The sequence below is a fragment of the Panthera pardus genome, unplaced genomic scaffold (genome assembly GCF_024362965.1).
Source record: "Panthera pardus isolate Hobbes unplaced genomic scaffold, ASM2436296v1 HiC_scaffold_25, whole genome shotgun sequence".
Classification (NCBI taxonomy): Eukaryota; Metazoa; Chordata; class Mammalia; order Carnivora; family Felidae; genus Panthera; species Panthera pardus.
In genome coordinates this window covers 58,218,405-58,242,521 of record NW_026526821.1, presented here as the reverse complement: position 1 = coordinate 58,242,521, position 24,117 = coordinate 58,218,405, and the positions used below count along the sequence as shown (strand labels likewise).

Genomic DNA, 24,117 nt, shown 5'->3' with positions numbered 1-24,117 from the left:
CCAAATGAGAAAACTTTATGATGGATTGTTCTCCAACATCAAAGGAGAACAGCTTGCATTTTCCTTTTGCTTGAGGCCAGTTAGAGTCAGGAAAAAGGGAGGTGGAGTACTCCTTCCTTGTCTGTCTTGTACAGTCCGGATAGCCAAGCATTCTGATATATGGTAAATGCAGAAGGAAATGAAAGGCATACAGTGAGGTGGTTAAGAGTATGGGTTCCTACTCAGGGATGCCTAGGTGGCTCAGTCGGTTAAGTGTCCTACTCTTGGTTTCAGCTCAGGTCACCATCTCACAGTTTATGAGTTCAAGCCCCATATTGGGTTCCGCACTCACAATGCCCAGCCTACTTGGGATTCTCTCTGTCCCTCTCTCTCTGCCCCTCCTCCGCTCGTACTCTTTCTCTCTCTTTCAAAATAAATAAATAAACTAAAGAGAGAGAGAGGAGAGAGAGAGAGAGAGAGAGAGAGAGAGAGAGAGAGAGAGAGAGAGAGTAGGGGCTCCTATTCAGCCTCCTAGACTGGAATCCTGGCTGTGACTCAACCTCTCTGTGCCTCGGTTTCCTCACCTGTAAGAAACAGGCACAAAAAGTTCCTGCCTTATAGTGGTGTTTCGAGGTGTTGGTGGTGGGAGACAGGGAGACTTTTCGGTCCTGCGATGAGCAAGGCTCCCCAGGATAACTTTCTTGACTGTCTCCACTACTCAGATTTACATTAACTGGTGACTTTGAAAGAAGACACCAAACATCTCCCTGCAGGAAGTGCACATACTATGCTATCCATCTGCCATAAACAAGAAAGACCTGCCACAGCTCAGGGAGGCCCCGGGTGCAGTGCTTCAGACTGTGTACATCTATTGAATTCTGAAGTTCCCTGGCCCACACCATGTTGGCTAGGTCAACGAGAAGGCAATACTTTGCTATTCTGTCTGCTTTACTCTTTCATTCCTCCACTGGTTTAGATCAGGCAAATGAGGGCCTGGCTGGCCAAGCGTGGCCTGTCGCCTGTTTCTGTTTGGCACGAGAGAGAAGAATGGATTTTATGCTTTTAGAGGATTGAGAAAAATCAAAAGAAGAAGATTTTATGACACATGAAATCTACATGAAATTTGGATTGCACTCTTCTTGCAAAAAGTTGTATTGGAGTACAGTCCCATTCTGTGGCAGCTTTCAGGCTACAATGGCAGAGTTGAGTGGTTGTGACAGAAACTGCATGGCCCACCTCACGTACAAAATTTGCCATCTCCTCAGTACAGAAATCATTTTCTGACCCCTGGTTTAGACTGTGGGACTGGAAGAGGAAGGCTGTTCGTCAGGCTCTCTGGAACCCTTACATGTGGATTAAACCCTTACATAATATAATTAGAATAGTTCCTGGTGTGTAGCAAGCCCTCATATAGTGATGCTGTTGCTGCTCAAATGTCACGGGGGCTGAAAGGGGTGGGGTGGCTGGAGAGTTCAGGAATTTTGTAGCCCCAATTGGTGGGGGTATCGATCATGAAATATCAAGAAGATTGCTGTGGACCGAACTGTGTGCCTGGCAAATTCAAATAGCGAAGCACGAATTCCCAATGTGACTGTATTTGAGAGAGTAAGAGAGCATGAGCAAGGGCTGGGGAAGTGAGAGGAAGAGAGAGAGTCCCAAGCAGGCTCTGGACTTGGGGCTCAATTCCATGAACCGCGAGATCATGACTTGAGCTGAAATCAAGAGTCGGATGCTCAACTGACTGAGCCACCCAGGTGCCCCATGAGTGTATTTGAAAATAGGGTCTTCAGAGAGGTAATTAAGGTTAATTAATTAATTAATTAATTAAGGTTAATGAGGTCATAAGGGGGGGGTGTCCTCATCCGATGGGACTGCTGCTCTTATAAGAAGAGAACAGATGGGGCGCCTGGGTGGCGCAGTCGGTTAAGCGTCCGACTTCAGCCAGGTCACGATCTCGCGGTCTGTGAGTTTGAGCCCCGCATCAGGCTCTGGGCTGATGGCTCGGAGCCTGGAGCCTGTTTCCGATTCTGTGTCTCCCTCTCTCTGCCCCTCCCCCGTTCATGCTCTGTCTCTCTCTGTCCCAAAAATAAATAAAAAACATTGAAAAAAAAAAAAAAAAAAAGAAGAGAACAGAGAGGGGCAGGCAGAGGAAAGCCCATGTGAGGGCAGAGCAAAAAGGTGGCCGTCTTCAAACCCAGGAGAGAGGCCTCAAGAGAAACCAACCCAGCTGACACCTTAGTCTTGGGCTTCTAGACTCCGGACCTGTGAAAACATAAATTTCTCCTGTTTCATTCTCCCAGGCTGTGGTATTTTGCTACGGCAGCGTGAGCTAACACAAAGATGGTAGGGACAGAACGGTCATTATGAAATGGTGAGCATCGAAAGCCTCCCCCTCTGCCTCTCTGGCTACATTTGTTGCAGAGGTAGGGTGTTATGGGATGGAAGGCGTTAAATTAGGAGAGTAGTAGCTAACATATAATGAAGGAGGGAGTTAACTTATAAAATCTTGGAAGTATTTTTTTTTAAGCTTAAAATGGAGACCTATTATGTTTGTGGCACATCCTCTCCCTGTATTGGGAGCCTGTGTTGAAGGAGCCCAGGGAGATGTGGGAACAGCACACACTCTCTGGCTCCTGGAAGTTTGTGTGTTTTTACCATCCTAATACTGTGATGTGCCCCGGCATCATGGCAAAAGCTGTCCCCACTGTGGGGACCTTGCCAGTTTCTGGGTAGGCCAAGCAAATCATTTCAAATCTACCCACTTAGCTACCTATTCATTTGTTTCACTTCATAATTTTATATCTGCTGAGAACATGATATAATTTCTGTTTTCCTTTTTGAAATCAGGTGTGATTATATGACATTTACATATCTTCTTTACATAACATCACATATCTTTCAAGGCAACTGATTTGTCTAAGCCTGACAATATCCACACGACGTAGGTCACGTAATCTGATACGCAGGCAAAGAGCTAACTTGGCAGACCACGGTTGCTCAAAGCCTGCACGTTTCAAAGAATGGCCTGTTTCAGGAGGACTGGCCCTTGACTGGCTCCTGGAGGCTAACCTCTGAGCTCTTGACACCTCCTTCTGAGGCCCTAGGCCACACTGGATCAATCTGAACTCGTGGGGCCCAGAGACGGAGTAGCTAAGATCAGTCATGCAGACACTGTAGTGCCCATGTGACTGAATTACAGTGCAAACCCCGGATACCAAGGCTCAAGTGAGCGTCGCTGGTTGGCAATATTTTGCACATGTCGTCATGCGTGGTGGCCGGGAGAATTAAGTGTACCTCCATGTGGGAGGGACTCCTGGAAGCTTGTGCCTGCTTTTGCTTGGACTCTGCCCAGTGCAGCTTTTTCCTCTGATGACCTCGATCTGTATTCTTTCACAGTCATAAAGCACGAGCTCCTGAATCCTGTGAGTTTTTTGGTGAATCATCGAGCCCCGGGGGTGGTTTGGGGGCTCCTGACACAGCTGGCCAAGCAGACTCTCACAGATCCTCTTCTCCCAGATGGCGCATATTTCTAAAATGGAAGCCCTGAGGCACGATTCATTGAAACTCATTCTCATCCGTTACATTGCATTAAAATCTTGAGAAAGGTACGTTTGTTAAGCAAAGCATATGTTTTGCTTATATTTAAGGAACTTGTTTTCACTTGCCTGGAAGTTTTCTTTTATTATACATCCTGTTGAGTTATAGCAAGAGAAACACTGGACATGCCCACATTTTCAGGTAAATTGCTTCAGGTGAGAACATTGTATACCACTGGAAACGTTATGGTCTGCTGTGTTTATGAAACCGCAAAAATTAGTTGCTGAACTGTGAATTTTTCTTGTGGGTTAAGGGGAAGGAATGATGGGAAGCAATCCACATAATAACTACAAAAACTGAATCTATATTGAACTTTGTAAAAAACCCGAGATAGGAGAAAATAAGTAAGAATAGTAAACAGGAACAAAATTTACATATACTGGGCAAGACTGTCATCAGTTGTGCCCAATTATTTGTTCACTGTTAAAGCTAATTTCTTCACAAATTGCTCTTTGATGAAAGCAACAAATTAGTACTCATAAGTAAGTCATTACAGAATTTAAATAGGGAGCATCATATGTAAATAGGAAGCGTTTTGCTTCTCCACTGGTGGTGATTACATAAAATACAAAGGAGATGATGTATTTAAATAGGCAAATAGAAAACTCGATTTACATAGTGGGCAACCCAGCTAGATTCAGCATTAAGTTTCTTCCCACCTGTGGTAGGCAGGATAATGCTCCCACCCAAAGAGGTCTGCAGCCTAATCTCTGAGACACGTGACTGTGTCAAAGAGCAATTAAAGTGGTTAATCAGCTGGCATTGGATAGGGAGATTATCTGGGATTATCTGGCTGTGCCCAATGCAGTCACAGGGGTCCTTAAGGTCACAGAGGGAGGCCAAAGAGAGTGTCACAGAGATGTGGTATGAGAAAGACTCAATTAGCCATGGCTGGCTTTGAGTGTGGAAGGGGCCATGGGCTAAGGAGTGCAGGCAGCTCCTAGAAGCTGGAAAAGGCAAGAACATGGTTATTCCCCTAGAGCCTCCTGGAAGGACACAGTCCTGCCTACAGCTGGATTTTAGCCTACTAACACCTGTTTGGGACTCCTGTGCTCCATAACCTTAACACATTGGTGTTGTTTGAAGCCACTGGGTTATGGTGCTTTGTTACAGCAGCAAAAGGAAACCATATAACATCTGGAAGAGGTCAGACTGCAACCCCACCCTTAGTCACGTGAGTGCAACACACCTGGTCAGTAAATGCACCAGCGACAGGAAGGGGGATGCAGTGTACCCAGGGGACCCTTCCAGTTCACCTTGGTGAACAGGGGTTACAGGAAGCACTCCCGCCTCTTGCCTCTGTACTTTGCATATTGTTTAGGCATCCACTTCTCCCTCACACAGCTTCAGGGAGCCCTACTCCATCCCCACATCCTGAGGGCTGGGATTGTCTACAACAACCAGCATGCTCTATCCCCTGGCCAGAGTGACATTTCAGGGATTGGCACAAGAAGTTTGGTCACTAAAGCTCAAGGACCTACTTGCTGGGGACTTCTGGAATGGCAACCCCCTTACTCTCCTTTGGAGTCTACCTGGTGAGATGCCTGCTTTTGCTGGACATAAACGGAGAGCGACCTCGAAGTTGCCAGCACCGCATTTGGATCACAAGTGGGGCCACCCTTAAGGTGGAGCAGACACTGGAGGAGGCAGACAGGAGAAACGGGAAAATCTCATTTTGGCGGACACTGCAGAGCCCTTAAGAAAAGCCTACCTCTGGACTTTTCAAATATGTCAACTAATCAATTTTTTTAATTCTCTAAGCACATCTGAGCTTATTTTTCTATTTCTTGCAACTGAGTGGTTCCTCACTGAAAGGAGGGTTTGCAGTTTCTGGAACTCTTCTTGTTGTTAGAATGGATCCTAATGCTGGGTGGTATTAATAGTGATCCACAGGGGAGCCTGAGTGGCTCAGTTGGTTGAGTGTCTGACGTTGGCTCTGGTCATGATATCTTGGTTCATGAGTCTGAACCCCACATGGGGCTCTCTGCTGTCAGCGTGGAGCTCATATTGGATCCTCTGTCCCCCTCACTCTCTGCACCTCCCCCGCTCATGCCCTCATACTCTTCTCTCTCAAAAATAAATAAACACTTAAAAAAATAGTGATCCACAAACTATTCTCAATACAGGTAGTAAAGTCATGGTGGAACTGTGTAAAGTAAGGGTGGTTCCCATATGCTACCATTGGTACTAACGCGGGATCATGTGAAGCAAAAATGGCCTGTATTTAAAAAATATTCACAAATCTATGCATTTCTCTGAGATAAGACTCTATATACCATCTCTCTGGCAGAAGTTCTCCATGGGTCTTTCGTGTTTCTGAACTCTTGTGAGCAGAGGACTAGCTCCCTGTGTTTGGGACCATCTTTTCCCTGAAGATCTTTATAGAGCAAATAGCCTTGGAAGAGACAGTGTTTCCCTCGGGGGCGAAGGGCAGGCTTATTTGCTGTCCAGTAGGATGAGGATGCTGTCTTTCTTGGGGGTGGGGGGATGGCAGGCAGGCTTGCTCTGTTATACAAGATTTTGTTTCTCTGGGCTGAGGGTTCCTTTCCCATAATGCAACCCACTGTGTGTACATGTGCCCGTGGTCCTCTTCACATCCCTGTGGGAATTAGGGCCCATGGGAACCCCTGCCATAAAGTGCTGCTGCTCTAGCTACTAATATTGCTGTGAGTAACAGCCCTTTTTCTCTGACCCATGAGTTTTGTGTCTTCTGCCAGCATCCACGAACCATGGCAGGCTCACTTGTTAGTGAGAAGGAACATAGCCAACTTGCTTGCAAATAGGGTAAAATCTTAGACCCGTCACAGTTCTTGACACCATGTAAAACCATTTTCTTAGCTTTTGGTTGGAATTAAATCACTCTGGAATTAGTAAGGTAAAAATGTCATGCTGATCACAAGCTCTGATTTGCATATGTACATATGTCTTTGAGTAATAAAAATGGGGGGGATAAATTATTTCAAAACACTGTCTGCCTATTAGACAAAAATATTTCATAGTATATGGAGCATAGAGTGAAATAATGAAAAAGACCTTGCTGATGCAAAGTTTGGAATCCATTGGTGACCTTGTTCTTTCTGGATTAGTTCAGGGCCTTGCTGGTCCATCTCCAGCCTGGGATGTATGCAGCACTGGCAGGAAAGGAACTGCCTCTTCTCCTACTGAACCTCCCCCAAGTCTGCCCTTCACCTCTTGTTCCCTGGTAATCACTTTGCATAGCCCCCCAGTCTGATACCCCATCTGCTATTTCCTGACCTCCAAGTCTAGCTTAACTGCATATTTTGGCTCCTGAAGGAGCAAGAAAATAAAATCACTACTAGAAACAATAACTGACCGGAGCTGGCCATGAATTCCTGCGTGTCTATGTGACTAGGGTAGAGACCGCATGGTGGGAGCAGAGAGTAGCAAATGCATCTCAGGAAGGGCTGCTCTCATGTTTAGGAAAGTACGTTAATGAGTCTGGACGATCAGGGCAAGGGAAGGCCCCCTCCCTAGTGCACCCAGGCTGGTGTGTGGGAGGAAAGAAGGAGAGATTAAGTGTGTGCAATCCTGCAAATGTCATCCTCCCTGATGTTATTGCATTTTGGATTCCTGTAGAGGCAGTAGACACAGAAGGGTTTGGTTTTGCTTGGGGAGGTTGGTGAGACACAGAAAAGAAGAGAAAGGCACAAGCAGGAGACATGGAGTTTGGAAGGGATGCCATTGCACATTCAATGCAATCCCAATCAAAATAGCAACCGCATTCTTCACAGAGCTAGAAAAAACAAATCCTAAAATTTGTATGGAACCACAAAAGACCCTGAACAGCCAAAGTAATGTTGAAAAAGAAAACCAAAGCTGGAGGCATCACAATGCTGGACTTCAGCCTATATTACAAAGTGTAATCATCAAGACAGTATGATACTGGCACAAAAACAGACACATAGATCAATGGAATAGAATAGAGAATGCAGAAATGGACCCACAAATATATGGTCAACTAATCTTTGACAAAGTCATAAGAGTATCCAATGGAAAAAAGACAGCCTCTTTAGCAAATGGTGTTTGGAGAACTGGACAGCAACATTCAGAAGAATGAAACTGGACTACTTTCTAATATCATACACAAAAATAAATTTAAAATGGATGAAAGACCTATATCAGACAGGAAACCATCAAAATCCTACAGGAGAACACAGGAAGCAACCTCTTTGACCTCGGCTGCAGTAACTTCTTACTTGACATGTCTCCAAAGGCAAGGGAAATAAAAGCAAAAATGAACTATTGGGACCTCATCAATATAAAAAGCTTCTGCACAGCAAAGGAAACAATCAACAAAACTAAAAGGCAACGGACGGAATGGGAGAAGACATTTGCAAATGACATATCAGATAAAGAGTTAGTAAGTATCAAAAATCTATTAAAAACTTACCAAACTCAACACCTGAAAAACAAAGAATCCAGTGAAGAAGTGGGCAGAAGACATGAATAGACACTTTTCCAAAGAAGACGTCCAGATGGCTAACATGCACATGAAAAGATGCTCAACATCACTCATCATCAGGGAAATACAAATCAAAACCACATTGAGATATCACCTCACACTGGTCAGAATGGCTAAAATTAACAACTCAGGAAACAGGAGATGTTGGCAAGGATGTGGAGAAAGGTGGAGAAAGGGAACCCCTCTTGCAGTGTTGGTAGGAATGCAAACTGGTGCAGCATTTCTGGCAAACAGGGTGGATGTTCCTCAAAAAATTAAAAAAAAAAATAATTACTCTATGACCCAGCAATAGCACTACTAGGAATTTATCCAAGGGATACAGGAGTGCTGATTCACAGGGGCATATGTACCCCAATGTTTACAGCAGTACCATCAACAATAGCCAAATTATGGAAAGATCCCAAATGGCCATCAATTCATGAATGGATAAAGAAAATGTAGTGTATTTATGTATGTACACACACACACACACACACACACACACACACACACACACACACCGGAATATTACTCAGTGATGAAAAAGAATGAAATCTTCCCATTCGCAACAACATGGATGGAACTGAAGGGTATTATGCTAAGTGAAATAAGTCAGTCAGAGAAAGACAAATATCATATGATTTCACTAATATGTGGAATTTGAGAAACTTTACAAAAGACCATAGGGAAAGGGAAGGAAAAATAAGATACAAACAGGGAGGCAAACCATAAGAGACTCTTAAATACACAGAATAAACTGAGGATTGATGGGGATAGGGTGTTGGGGGGGTGGAGAAAATGGGTGATGGACACTGAGGAGGGCACTTGTTGGGATGAGCACTGGGTGTTGTATGTAAGTGATGAATTATGAGAATCTACTCCTGAAGCCAAGACTACACTATATGTTAGCTAACTTGAAAATAAATAAATAAATTTGAAAAAATGGGTAAAGGCATTAAGTAGTTCTCCAAAAAAGATATATAGGTAGCTAATAAGAACATGAAAAGAAGCTTAACATCAGTAGCCATTAGGGAAATACTTATCAAATCTACATGAGATACCACTCCTTACCCATTAGGATGGCTATCATAAAAAAGGCATAACAAGGGTTGATGAGGATATAGAGAAACTGGAAACCTCATATGTTGCCGATGGGAAGATAAAATGGTGCAGCTAGTGAAGAAAATAGTCAGTTCCTCAAAAAATTAAACACAGAGTTACCATATGACCCAGAAATTTCACTCTTAGGTGTATACCAAAGAGAACTGAAAAAAAAAATGTCCATACAAAAACCTGTACACAAATATTCATAGTAGCATAATTCGTAATAGTCAAAACATGGGAGCAAATGTCCATCAACTAATGAACAGATAAATAAAAATAGATAAATAAAACGTAGTATATTCATACAACAAAATTGTATTTGGCCATAAAAATGAATGAAGTGTTGATCCATGCTAAAACATAATGAGCCCTGAAAACTGATGGGAGAAAAACTCTAACAGTGTGATCTCCAGTGGAAGCCATATTATATTTCTTTCTAAGTCTGCATGACTGTCCGTAGACTTTGTTCCAACCCCAAGCCCAATTTACGGCTGGCCAAGCACACATCGTACACCTGTTTTGTGAGTGAGTGGCCTAAAGGAACACCATCTTGTCCTTGAGATATCGATCAATGCTCCTGCTCCCTGCATTGCTTTATGACAAAACTTGTGATTCCTGCCTACATGCTAATCCATAATCTTTTGAGCTTTTACAAGATGTAAAAAGGATATAACTCTGTAAAAATGATTCACTCTCTGGAGCACTTTCTTCCCTGTCAAGAGTGTGCTTCCCAGGCAGCTCTCTTAACTTGGACTTGAATAAAATGCTCTTTTTTGCTTTTAGAGATTCTAAAAGGTTCGTTCATTTTGCATCGGCAAAGCATTGTGCTAAGTGAAAGAAATCAGTCACAAAACCATACATTATATAATTACACTTATAGGGAATGTCCAGAATAGGCAAATCCAATAGATATACAAAAGAGATTATTGATTTCCAGAGGCTAAGGGCCTTGTAATAAAACTCTTAAATCTATCTCAGCAACCCTAAAAGCTTTCTGGAAGGTGTATATTTACAGAAGTTGCATCCTTATGAATCCATATCATTTCAGCTCAAGGAGGAATCATGTCTACCAGGTGAATAAAACATTATGAACTGGATCAGGAGAGGTAGTCAGAGATGCAGGAAAGAGGTGTATAAAGACAGAGGAACCAGAATCATCAGTGGACCCATGAAATGAGTGTCCTGGGAATCACAGGGACAGAACTTCATGGAGCTGAAATGAAATTCGGGAGAAAGAAGTGGCTGCAGGTTATTGGGAGCACTGACCATGGAAATGAGTGAAAGATGGGAGAGAATACTCAAACACCTGCTCAGTAAGTCTTCTGTCCACATGGCTCCCTGGTCTTCCCAGACAGCTCTTTTAAAAGCAACTCAGGTTAGTGTTAGCTTTAGGATTTCAGGGATGTGTAGGCAAAGGAGAAGAGGCAACATGAATCTGGACAGACAGCAATCTATTTAGAAGATTTATATGTTGCCTTCAAGGGGAATGAACACAATTCAGTGAAGAGAAATTGAATTCAGCTTCTTTATCTGATGAGGGTTGGGCCCTGTGCTTTGAAACTCATGTCGCGTCTCAGGTAGACAGAGTGCAGACGGAGATGTACCTTGGCCGTTAGCAGGCAAGCTGTTGCAAGCACGTTTCCTCTGTGTGCAAACTCTCCTAGAGAATGATGGAAGAGAGTGCTTTCCACACGCAGTTCTAGGGGCACAAATCCCAGAGCCTGCATTTACAATTGGGCTGGGCTGAGGTTTTCAGCTACCACTCAACGTATTTCTTCTTCCTACAAGAATAGTTAAAAATATGCAGGCTAAGGGGCATTTATATATGTGGAATTTCTTGTCATTTGCTGCAGAGAAGGAATAATTAAACTCAGTACACTATTTGAGTTGTGTGCGCCCACCAAGCGTTTATCCTGTGCTTGTGGCATAAAGGCAGACCAGCCCTACCATCAGCACCCTCCCATGTTTTACCAAAAGAATTTCTCACACTGTCAATGTGCCTATCAAATGCAGGGGCTACTCAGAGGATAGGGCAGGAATCTGTGTCCAAGCACATTGTCCCAAACTCTCTAGTGTGAGCGATGCCTTTTTGATGTGTGATTCTTCGGTGTTGAATTGCATCCGCAACATGGCACCCCACCCCCCAAGCCAATAATTCTGAGGGATCATCATTTCTGAAAGCCTCCCATCCTATGTTTTACACATCTACTGGGCTGTAATCCATTCAGGGTCTGGCACCTCCCTCTCAGAAACTAGATTCCTTTGCAAACCAGAATGTTAGCATCTCCTCTGATGCCAAACCACACTGAGTCCTGGTCAATTAAAGACCTTTGACAAGCTCATTGTTTGGGCAGAGATGGCCTCAGCTGGGGGGAAAGGAATGGGCCATGGCAATATTTCATTAAAAGCCTTTTGGGAAAAAGGAAACAAGTGTTTTCAGATAGAAACATAGCATTTGTCCAAACTATCAAAATTTTTTCATTGTGAAAAGCATCCGATAAACCTCTTTTGTTTCCATTTATTTCCAGTCTTCAAAATGGAAATTCATCTGATGCCAACAACAGAATGTCACTCAACAGAAGAACCCTTCCTGACCCAGAGGGCCTGCTTTGCCTTGGCTCTCTGAGAAGATGCAAAACCTAAAATCCACAGTGTTCAAGCCTGCATGCTCCATAAGAAAAGATGTTTCAGTGGATGAGAAATGTCTCTGGGGGGCTTTGTTATTTACTGGATCGTCATACAACTGGGTCTCTGGTCTGAGCATAAATTCACTTTGGCACAGAAGCATCTCTATATGCTTATGTATTTGAAGGGAGAGGAAAATGAGAGAGGAGGGGGCTGCGGATTGCTGGCGAAGCTTGTAAACTGGAATCTTATTCTCAATTTGTCATGTTCACCTGAGTTTGGAGACCTGAGCTTTGTCCCTTAGGAACCGCCAATCCTGTCCTTAATCAGTACTGAAAGTCACTTTCTGCTTATCATCCAGTAAGATTCCCTTTCAAATGATCTCCTCCAGGAAGAAAGACAGGGTAATAGCACCCAATTCAATATGTCCTGGCGGGAGTCAAGACAGGTGGGTGCGATGAAATCTAGTGACTTTACTGTGACATTTTAGGGTAAGTTCAGGGATCAGAGGATCGGGTGGTGAAAAGTTTGGGGGAAAATCCCCTAACTACATGGGATGCAGTATCCCAGGTTGAATTTTTCAGATTCACCGAGAAACTCGTTAAGGTCCCCATACACCCGTAAAATACAGAGAAATATTTGTCCCTTTCCTTATTCTCAAGATGTTTGCCTCTCCCAGCTTCAGTTAAGGAACGGATATCTGCTGTGTATTTTCATCATTAAACTTCCTGAGAGTTTTGGATACTCAATGTCCTTCACCCATAGCGGCTTTGATGGATCTAAGTATCAATTTTGGGAGGCAAGATATGAGTCAACATACATGAGTGCTTACTGAGTGAAAAGCATTTCTTATATATACAATGGGATATTACTCAGCCGTGAGAAAGAAAATCCTGCCACTTGGGACAACATGGATGGTCCCTGAGGACATTATGTTGAGTGAGAAAAGACAGAGAAAGACATATATGGTACGATCTCACTTACATGTGGAATCTAAAAAAAAAAAAAAAAAGCCAAACTCACCAGAACACAGAGTAGGATGGTGGTTACCAGGGCCTGAGGATTGGGGGAAATCAGAGAGACGCTGGCCAAAGGGTACAAGACGTATAACTGGAAGATGAGTAAGTTTTGGACAGCTAACGCACAGCATAGTGATCACAGGCAAAGACACTGTAGCATAGATTCCGAAGTTGCTAAGAGACCAGATCTTAAATGTTCTCACCGCAAAAAAGAAATGGTAATCATGGCATGTGGCAGAGGTGTTAGCTAACACTCTGGCGCTAATCACACTGCAATATATAAATGTATCAAATCAACATATTGTACACCTTAAACTTATATAACGTTACATGTCAATTATATCTCAAAAAAAAAAAAAAGGCGCATTTCTTAGCAACCTGCCAAACACATATCAGCTTGGATTACAATGAGCTTTCAGGTTAAAGCTCTCAAATTAATAAAATTAGAATAGGCATCAAATATTAAGTCAATTAGCAAAGGATCAGGTTCTCTTATCTATACTGAGAGGGAGGCAGGATCCTGGCCACCCATGGCCTGTTAGGCCATTACCAAGGATTTCGTTATTTTTTCCCAATGAAAGCATTTAAGCAGGGAAATTCCAGGATCTGATTTGGGGTGTGAAAGATCACTTCAGCTGTTGGATTGATGATGAATTCAAGGTGACAGAGTGGTCTGGGGGACCCAGTGGGGGCAGTTGACGTTTCTGTTGTGAGAATGGATAATATGAACGTGTGACAGTACACACAGGTGCACGCCCATGCACGCGCACACACAGCTATCTACCTGTGTGTGGAGCTCTAAAAGCAGGCAGCCGGCTCAGCCCGCCCTTGTAGTAGAATCAGATGCATTCAGCTTACCCTCAGGCAGGAATTGTGTTTGGCCCCGCTTCTTGAGCTGCGTCTTGCCCGTGGAAGTGGAGCTCAGCAGCCTGTCCCCATCCAGACTCCACAGGCACCAGGGCTAACCCTGATTCACGCAGAGGCAGGTTGTAGCTGAAATGCCCAGGGAATGGCTGGGAAGGCACCTCTTTTCCTTCTCTCAGAGCTTCAGCGGCCACGTTGCTTCCTTCCGGCCTGACCTTGGTTTGTTCAGCTGCCGAGGGCTCCTCAGCCCCAACGTGGCCCTGTGGGCCCACAGAGCCCTGGGATGCATCACACAGAAGGAACCAGTTCTGGCTTTGTCTTCCCACTTAGGATGAGACGGGAAAGACCCGGCCCCTCCCCAGAGGGGAGCCACAGAGAATAGGAGCCACAGAGAATACGAGCCCATGGAAGGCACCAAACGTGATGGTGAAAATGCAAGTTTTTGATTCCCAATTTCAACTCACCAGCTTTATAGAATGAAGGAAATTTTTATTTTCCTGAGTAAGAGCTGCCTTCTGAAGATGAAAGGATCAGGTGGCTTTGATTCATCATCATCATCCTCATCAACTTCATCATCGTCGTTGTCATGATCGCCATCATCATCAGGAGAAACAGGTGCTTTTGTATCCCCCTGTTCTGAGGGAAACACTTGGAAGCGCTTGACAAAGACCTGTGGTGTCACCGGCCCTCCGTCCGGGCCCTGGGATCAGGCAGCAGGGGCCGCTTGTGCTTGTCTTGCCAGGCTGTCCCTTGAACTTCTTGCTTGTCGGGGTGGTTCCCAGCCCCGGACACTTCTGCCTGATGCCTTGTTATGCTCCTGTGGCCCAAGGAGCTCCTGCTTGGGTTGTTTCCCCAGGTCTTCAGTGTTTGCCTGTCTTTCTTGGTAAGTCTCTTGGCTCAACGTTACCAAGATTCTGGACGTAAAACCTCAAATGTAATGCTGAACTTGGACTGGGAAGCTCACTCAGAGGAGTCACCCCTGGTCATAAGCAGTTCACTGGAAGTAGTGGACCTTGGGGTGATAACAACCCTCACTGTCTGGTAACCTTAGCTTTGGTGCTCACTGGGGCTAACCTTGATCTGTACCTATTTCTTCAAGTTGTGTCTTAACATTTCAGAAGCTTAAACAGTGCGAGGAGGGAGGAGTTCTGAGAAGGAGTCTCACGTGAGGATCACATGAGGAGCCTGGTGGCACTTATCCCTCCTCTTCCAGGCCAGAGTGACAAGCGTGCTGAGATACTGATGCCCTCGGCCCTGGGGTGGCTCAGTGGGGCCTGGGTGGCCACCTCTGGCCCCGAGCTGCCCTGGGGTGTTGTGCAGACGTTTGCACTTCTGGTGTGTGGACCTGCCATGAAGATGGTTTGCACACATGATTGATTCCAGGCCATGTAGATGGCCTGTCCAGCTTTGGCAGAACCTCAGTCCCCCTTGGCAAGGTCCTCTCTAAGCTGGGTTTCTCATGGCTGCCAGCTCTCAGCTCCTGCTGACGTCCGCCTGGAACCTTCCAATAAATTCCTTCCATGACCTGCGAGCTGCAGCTGCTGTGTGCACCGCTCTGTGTTCTGCTGTCTGTCTTCAAGAGCAGGTGCAGGATCAACACTCTCCAGCCTCATGACTACTTTTAGGATGTCTGACCTAGGCACTCCTCAGGCGTTTAGAAAGGTATCCTGGGCACATACTTCTAGTGCCAGCAAGCAAGCTTGACTGGCCAAGAACATACTGAATATTCCATGAAAGAGGAAACATCCCTTTTCCTGGCTTCTTGCCATACCTGCTGGGGAACTGGGTCAGCTGAACTGTCTCCAGCTTGGTGCCGACTCTCCTTGTCAGTGTCCCAAGGGGAAGTGACAAGGTCTTTTATCTGGGCATTTTACAGCATGTTGTGGCTTTGATTATTACCACCACCTACCCCCCTACTCTGGAAAGAACTAATCAATTTGTTTGCTTTATTTTTTTTTTTTTACGCTTTGCATAAAAAATAATCAAACTTTGGAATTGGGATAAATCCTATCCTAGTTCCTGAAGGGTCACTACATCTTAGTGTCCTGGGGGTTAAGGGACTCGCCTGAGGCCACCTGTTGCATTTGCTGCTGCCCAGGGGGTTCCCTGCATGCCCCCACACAAACTTGGTCCAGATATCTCCAGGCAGGATCTGATTTCAAGCTCTACATTTTGAGTTCAGACAGAGGTGTTGGATCAATGCTCCATTTGCACGTAAATGTCTTTTCTTTCAGACTTTTAAGAGAGGGTGTATTAAAGAATATGGGGTCTTTGGGTACACATCTCTGGTGGTGGGGGATAGTGGGTTAGAAATTCATTTGAAAAACAGTAAATAGAGAGCGAAGCAGGAGACTCTTGGGGTGGTAAGTAGATTCTATGCTCCATGTGCCCCACAGACAAACTACTCGATCTTCCTTCATCAACCTCCCGGCTTCCCCTTTCCCATCATAACAAGAGCTCCTGTTTGCTCACTGATACTGTACAAGACCCTCAACCCTCCCAGGAACCGTATGAGGCAGAAATTATTATTCCCATTTCACAGATGAGGAAACTGAGGCTCCGCAAAATTAGGTAGCTTGCCCCAAATCACATAGCTTGGTGAGTGGTGGAATTCTGTTTATCTGAGTCCAAAGGTACATATACTTTTTCCACTTCAAGTTGGTGAACACATCATTTTGCATCTCAGGGCCCCAGTAAATTCATGCAACTCAGAAAGGTCCCACCCCATAGACCCTCTGCTTTATAACAAAGAACCTGTATGGGTAAGGCCAAACTCTTTGTCTACCTGCAGAACTCTCCTTCAGATTCTGGCAGCAGGAGGGAGGCCATGGGGTTCTTCATCAGATCGGCCACTGCAGGGTCCTTGGGTGTCACATAGAAGAAAGGAATCCCAGTGCTGTTGTTCAAGGGGCCGTCGCTGATGGGCAGGCAGTTCCCAAATGGCAGTCCTGGGATCTAACAAACACCAAAAAAGGCTTTTTCAATGCAGGGTATTTTATTTTATTTTATTTTATTTTATTTTTCATTTCATTTCATTTCATTTCATTTCATTTCATTTCATTTCATTTCATTTCATTTCATTTTTTGTTTTCAATGCAGGGTTTTGGATTGACCTGAGCTGAGACCTTAGCCAGGAAATATAGCAATGTTGATGGCATGGCATCACCATAGTTCTGACAGGTAGTAAATTAAGGCACAGTGGTTCCCAATTGACCCAACTCACCTGGTGATAGCTCTGGAATCTCTGTTGAGGAGCTGAGCAGGGACATTCTGTTTGGAAGGATGGCTAGGGGATTATTCTTGAAGCTGCTGCATGTGCATAGAAAACACCCTCACTTTGTTACATTTAAAGTTATTTGGGGGTGGCACTGAAATTTATGGAAGTCAGCTACAACTTGCCCCTGCGACCCCAACTGCCTTCACTGACTCTTTTAAAGTTCTGACAACTTTGGGGATAGATCTTAAGTCTTAACTTTAATATCTTACCTGGTCTTTGGACTCTGAGAACTTTCTACTATTGTTTCTTTTATAGCTACACCACTTTCTCACTTACTAGTTCCATTTTTTAATTGTAATCAATTTTTCATTATATGAGTCAGCAACTTGCCCTTTTAGAGAAAAGGAAGTCATAGAAACATTGCACACTCATTTTTATTCACGATCTTCGGTGGAGTAGGTGAAATTCTTAGACATGTATGCAAGTATTTCTTAGGTTTTCCCAGGCCCTGCTGGGTCCTGCATTCCAACCTTCATGAGCTTTATTTACCCTTTACAGAATATTCCTTACTGTGACTGAGCTCAGAACTCAGGAGCTGTCTTGTCTTTAAAGCACTGCATGGCAATGGTGTATAGACCTGGAATAGGAGATGGCTTTCATCTTTGAGAAGACACAATGTTAAGGTGTCTTCCAAAATGGGAACATAAGTTCATTTACAGATTCTGTTTTTCAGCTTGTCATAAATTGCCTGGAATCATGCTTTGCACACATGACATGCATAGGGTAAATGCTCTCTGAATGGACTGAATTTGGACTAAATGTCAATATTGGAAAGGGGAATTCCTAAGAACGCTAAGAAAAAAGATGTCAAAAGTCAAAATATCTTTAGTACTAGACTAAGTCTAGTGCCAACTAGAGATCCCACTAGATCTCTAGTGCCAACTAGAGATTTTTTTTTTAAGTTTATTTATTTATATAAGTAATCTCTACACCCAATGCAGGGCTCAAACTCATAAGCCTGAGATCGAGAGACACACGCTCTTTCCACTGAGCCAGCCACACACCCCAGAAAAATCCGTGCTTTAGACGAAGATCAGCCTCATTATTTAAGCTTCATATCTTCCTAAGGTATGTCTTAGGAGCATAATTTATAACTGTGAGGAACCATTTGGATGCTGTGAATGTGATTAAGATCATTGCCATAATCAGAATAAAGTCATTTAAATATTTTTTAAAAAGTAAAACAGGACCTTCAAAACTAACATAGTCAACCACTTAATTCCATACAGGGGGAAAATAAAGTGGACAACTCGGTGACTTGGCCAGTCTCCAAACAGATGAGACCATACCTGAGGTAAGAACCTGCCGCTGGCCAATGACCTATCCATTCCCTAAAAAAATATTTATTTTGCATAAATTAAACAGTTCAAAGTACCTCTCTGTAATAAAACCCTTACATCGATCTCACCAGCCCTAAAAGCTTTCTGGGCCGTGTATACTTAGGGATGTCACTTCCTCATCATTTATCCATGTCATTTTGGCTTAAGGTGGAATCATACCTAACAGGTGAGTAAAAACATTTACGAACCGAATGATAAAACTGCAGCTGAAAACAACTCATTCCAGCATTTATACACTTTGCACCCTAAGCCTCCTTTCCAGAAAACCTCTTAAGTTCCATATTTCAAAATGTGAACTTCCACCAAACCCCCCGTGGTGTCTTTCTCCCAGTCCCCAGTGTCAGTAGGTGACCGGGAAGTTCGGGTCCATTGGGTGCTGTGGGCTGGGAGGCTGCACGCGCCTACTCTATGATGCCTAAGGCGGCTCTGGCTTCTTTTGTCCAGGTCTCGGGTCAGGCGCTGGTTATGTGTACGCCTCTTTGACCATCTCAAGACCGCACTTCAATCCCCATGAGCCGGGCAGGATGCCTGTCAGCACCTCCCAAGCCCCCCATTTTGCCAGGTTAACCAAAGCACAATCTGGTTCCGTTATTTACGCGCCGGCCACAGCGCAACCCCGCCGGCGGGGCACTTCTGTGAGACCTGGATCCGAGCGCGCCAGCGGTCGCTAGCATCTCCCGGTCCCCAGGCCACCGCCAGGCACGCACCTGCAGCCGGCTCCGGGCGGGGCTGCTTACCTTCTCGTGGGCGGACACGGTGGCCAGACAGCCCCAGGCGCTGGCGTGGGCCAGGAAGCGGGCGGTGCTGGGGCGCAGTCTCGGGCCGCTCTCCCGCCGGTAGGAGAACATCCCGGGCGGCGCGGGGGGCGGCCTGGAGCGGGCGGCGCCAGCCGGGGGCGGCAGGTGCGCGTCCTCCTTGTGAGCCGAGGCCGGGAAGCTGCGCTGCCAGATGCTGCCCGAGTCCTCCAGCAGCGCGGGCAGCGCCTCCTCGGTGGAGGCGCTGTCCAGCTCCTCGTCCACTTCGTTGGTGACGGCCCAAGACACCGAGCTCACGATCACGTAGCCCGCGGCCGGGGACAGCAGGGCGCTGCAGCACAGCAGCCAGGAGAGGCAGGTGACCGGCCGCGCGGGCCGCTGGCCGCGGCGCACGGACATCTTGCAGCGGCGCGCCCTGCCGAGGGGACAGCCTGGAGCGCGCGGGCGGCGGCGAGGGCGGCAGCGCCCCCGTGCGGCGGACGCGCGGAACTGGACTCCGCTCGCGACCGCCGCAGGATTCCCGGGCGGGGTCCCCACCCCTGGATGCCCTCGCAGCCTCCCGCCGTGTTGAGAAGTCGAGCTCCTGGAAAAGCGGATTCCACTCGAATACTGCACGTCCTGCGGCCGCCGTGCGCAGAGTCCTCACCGTGTGCGAGGTCCGGGGATGGGCTCATTACCTGCTGGATGGCACGGATTCTGCAGCCAGGGGGTGGTGGGCGTTCAAATCGCGAACCAACACACTCCCCTACTTACCAGCTGTGGGACCCTGCCGGGTCACTTAACCTCTCTGTGCCTCAGTTCCGTTATTAGAAAAACAAGCAAACCACGGTTTTGAACTCATTTGGGTGATGGATGGGAGAATTAAATAAGTTAACATCTGGAGAGGCTTATATTTTGGTAATAGATAAAGGTAGGGACTGTTATCATTTTATAGAGGAGGAAACTAAGTAATTGGTGAAGGTAAGATTACCACCGAGTCAGTCTGATGCCAAAGCCATTCCCTTGCTTTGTAAGGATAATGACTGTCTTACACTTTACTTAGGAGTGCATTGCTGCGAGTTCCTCTGAAAGCAAAGTCAAATTTTTACATATCAACCAAAGTAAAAGGTAGCAAACACCCAGAGACAAAGTGGCTGGCATGCAGTAGCAGAGAATTGTAAGAATGTATCAGAGTTTCAAAACATTCTTTTATTGGTGGAAATTTGAGCTGTTTCCAATAGTTGTTTTATAGATAGCAACATAATTCTAAATCATTTACACTTTAACTTCTGCTTATGGTATTCCCTTATCTGCCCATTAAGAGACATATTCTGCTCTAGATTTTCCACCTAAAATCTAATAGTCCTGCTTCCAGTTTGTTACGGATGAAAGTGACTTGAACCAGCATCAGAATTTTTGTAGCCACTGTGTTACACTGTGCAGTAGCCAGAGGATCCGTTATCTACCCTGTCCTCCATTCCATCTACCTCCTCCTTTTCCCTCCTATTCAAAGCCATTTTTCTTTAAAAAGTCTTCTTAATCTCCTCAGTGCACTCCAAGCTGGCCTCCCATCCCACCCCAGCCACCCTTTCCAGGATGCCTTCTTTCTGTTGCTAGTCTAAGGGGAGTTCTGGTATTCTCTCCGCATGATCTCGTCTCCTCCCACGGCTCTGCCATCCTTTTATGCTGCTGACTTGCCAGCCTCTCTCACTTGCCCCTGAATGATGTGTCCCATAGTCTTGGAGAGGCAGTATAGCAAGTCATTAAAAGACGTGAGCTCTTTCAAATGACTTCAAATGAATTGACATCCTGCTCTATCACCTACTAGCCGTGTCTGTAAAATAAGGACAGTCACTTCTATCCCAGTGGCCTAGGAGAAGCACAGAGCAGACACGTGATAGATGCATACCACAGCCTCTTTTCTACCATATGCTCTGCGGGGGGGGGGGGGGGGGGGGGGGGTTGAGGGAGGGAGGCAGGCGAGCCTGGCAGCTGACTCCTTCCACCCAGGCTCTTGTTCTTGGCTGTTAGGGGCCACTTCTTCCTTTGAGGCTCTGGTGGAGGTGGATATTTTCCTCTGCCAGTCCCAGCACATGATGTGAAGAATAAATGCCCAGTTCTTACTGTTCATTGCCAGCAGGATAAAGTCCAAGCTCTTTAACTTAGTATATAGGTCCCTTGTAACCTGTCCCTGCCTGTCTGTCTATCCCTGTCTGTCCCACTGCATCACCCTCCCAGACTCCACGGCAGCGATCTGGCGTCTTTATGGTTCTACAGTCAGTGAACACCCACACATCCACCAGATAGATTAATACAATTAGCATTTTGATCTATTTTCATCCTCACTTTTAATCCCTCTGTTCATTCATCAAGGTACATGATAGTAATTTACAAATATTTCTCTTGAGAGAATGCATGCAGCAAATGGATAAAAATATATGTACAAAAAACCTGTTAAAATCATTCAGGTGAAGTGAGGGAATATTGCCAGTTCCCCAGAAGCTCTCCATATGCCTCTCTCCCCAAATCACAATCCCTTGCCTCCTCTCCTAGAGGTAATCACTGTCTTGACATTTGTGATACACATTTCTTTGCTTTCCTTTATAGTTGGATTTCCTACACATGCAATCCTCAGTGTTATAGATTCATCTTACCTATTTTGAACTTTATATAAATGAAATCATACTTTAATTTTTTGTGTCTATGTTGTCAAAATTATGTTTGAGAATCATACTTACTTTGTTGTTTGTAGATATATATGGCTGTATAGTATTGCATAGTGTAGCTATATGACCATTTATTCAACTATTGTCAGTATGTGTTTTATTTATTTTTATTTGTATTTATTTTGTTGGTGGTGGTTATTTTGAGAGAGAAGTGGGGAAGGGGCAGAGGGGGGGAGGCAGACGACCCGAAGCAAGCTCTGCACTGTGAGTACAGAGCCTAATGCGGGGTTTGAACTCAGGAACCGTGAGATCATGAGCTGAGCTGAAGTCAGATGCTTAACCAACTGAGCCACCCAGATGCCCCCGTTGGTAGGTGTTTTAATAGGTTTTGTTATTCAGGTATGGTGAGGCCAGGTAATCAAGAGATGCCTGCCATTGAAAAGGTAATTTATTCTACTCATAGATCCCAAGAAAAGGGATCTTTGGCCAATGGGGACAGGAGTCAAAGGATTTCCAGGTCATGGGTGGGCAGTTCACTTTACACCCTTCCTCAGAGGGTATCCAGCAGGATTGAGCCCCGGTTGCTCACAGTGGTAACAGCTAAGGGACACAGCCTTAGAATGGCTTTCCTTCCTCCCTGGTCCAATCACTCTAGTCCCCCACTCCTGTTCTTTAGGACTACATCCCAAAGTAAACTACCCGTGTGCTAAGTCCTTGTCTCAGGCCCTTTGGAGGAATCCAAACTAAGGCACTGGTGCACATTCAAGAGTTTTTCTAGGGTATATACCTCGTAGTAGGGTTGCTGGTTGTGGGGTAGAAGTATGCTTCATTATATTATATAATGTCAAACTGATTTCCAAGATGATGGTACCAATTTACATTGCTACTATCAGTGTATGAGCTTTCCTGTTGCTCCACATTCTCATCAACACAGATTATGGTTAGATTTTTCTGTCTTTTCTCTCTCCCCCTCCCCCCCACCCCAACCCAGTCTGGTGGATGAGTAATGGTGTCTCATTTCTATTTTAATGACTGATGTGGTTGATTGATCACCTTTTCATACTTTCATTGGCCAGTTGGATATCCTCTTTTGTGAAATGCCTGTTAATGTCTTTTGCCCATTTTTATTGGGTTGCCTGTGGGTTTTTGTATTGATTTGTAAGAATTAATTTTATTTTCTTTATTCCAGTGCTTTGGTATTGAAAAGTGCCACAGATTGTTTTGGGGTAGTTGTTAATGTTAATGTTTCTATCCATCAACCTAACTGGGCTAAAGGATGTCCAGATGGCTGGTAAAATATCATTTCTGGGTGTGTCTGTGGGGGTGTTTGAGGAAGAGATTAGCATTTGAATCAGTAAATGAATAAAGAAGATTAATCTCATCAATAGGGATGGGCATCACCCAGTCCTTGTGGTTCTGAATGGAGCTGAGACATCCACCTTCTCCTGACCTTGGACATCAGCACTCTTGGTTCTCCAGTTTTCAGATTCAGGCTGGGCCTTTATGCCATTGGCACCCCTGGTTCACAGAACTTTGTGTTTGGACTGGGACTACCCCACTGGCTTTCCTGGGCCTGCAGCCTGCAGATGGCAGATCATGGGACCTCTATCTCCATAATCACATGAGCTAATCCGTGTTGTTCTATGTATCAGTAGTGTTTTCCTTTTTACTAGTGAGTAGTATTCCCTTTTATGGACATGCCATTTTTTTTTTTTTTTTTTAATATATGAAATTTACTGTCAAATTGGTTTCCATACAACACCCAGTGCTCATCCCAAAAGGTGCCCTCCTCAATACCCATCACCCACCCTGCCCTCCCTCCCACCCTGCCCTCCCTCCCCCCCCCCATCAACCCTCAGTTTGTTCTCAGTTTTTAACAGTCTCTAATGCTTTGGCTCTCTCCCACTCTAACCTCTTTTTTTTTTTTTTTTCCTTCCCCTCCCCCATGGGTTTCTGTTATGTTTCTCAGGATCCACATAAGAGTGAAACCATATGGTATCTGTCTTTCTCTGTATGACATGCCATATTTTTGTTTATTCATTCAACAGTTGATGGCTACTTGGGTTGTATTTATTTATTTATTTATTTATCTTGCTATTAGGAATAAAGCTATTAATAGCATTCACGTACAAGTCTATGTGGGGACACGTTTTCATTTCTCTTGAGTAAATATTTAAGAGCAAGATTGCTGAGTTGTATGGTAACCATAGGTTTACCTTTATAATAAATTGTCGAGCTTTCTTTTCCCTCCAAAGTGGCTATACCATTTTGCATTCCCACAGACGCTGCATGACAGTCCCAGTTTTTCTGCATCTTTGGCAACACTTGCTATTGAGTGGCTTTTTAATTTTAGCTATTCTACTAGGTGTGTCGTGGCATTTCATGGCAGTTTTAATTTACATTTTTCTAATGGCTAACAATATTGAGCAGCTTTTTATGTGCTTACTTTT

The 24,117-nt window shown here is 45.0% G+C and overlaps 1 protein-coding gene across 1 annotated transcript in view; it reads right to left on the bottom strand.

Moving 5' to 3' along the window:
- Positions 1 to 19,493, bottom strand: part of CREG2 (cellular repressor of E1A stimulated genes 2) — a 36,570-nt gene extending 17,077 nt beyond the window's left edge. The window contains exons 1-2 of the mRNA XM_019439647.2: positions 19,005 to 19,493; positions 16,436 to 16,605 (exon numbers count right to left, since the gene is read on the bottom strand). Coding sequence (XP_019295192.1) covers positions 16,436 to 16,605; positions 19,005 to 19,421 — 587 coding nt within the window. The 5' untranslated portion in view covers positions 19,422 to 19,493. The remainder of the gene's footprint in view (positions 1 to 16,435; positions 16,606 to 19,004) is intronic.
- Positions 19,494 to 24,117: the final 4,624 nt, after the last annotated feature.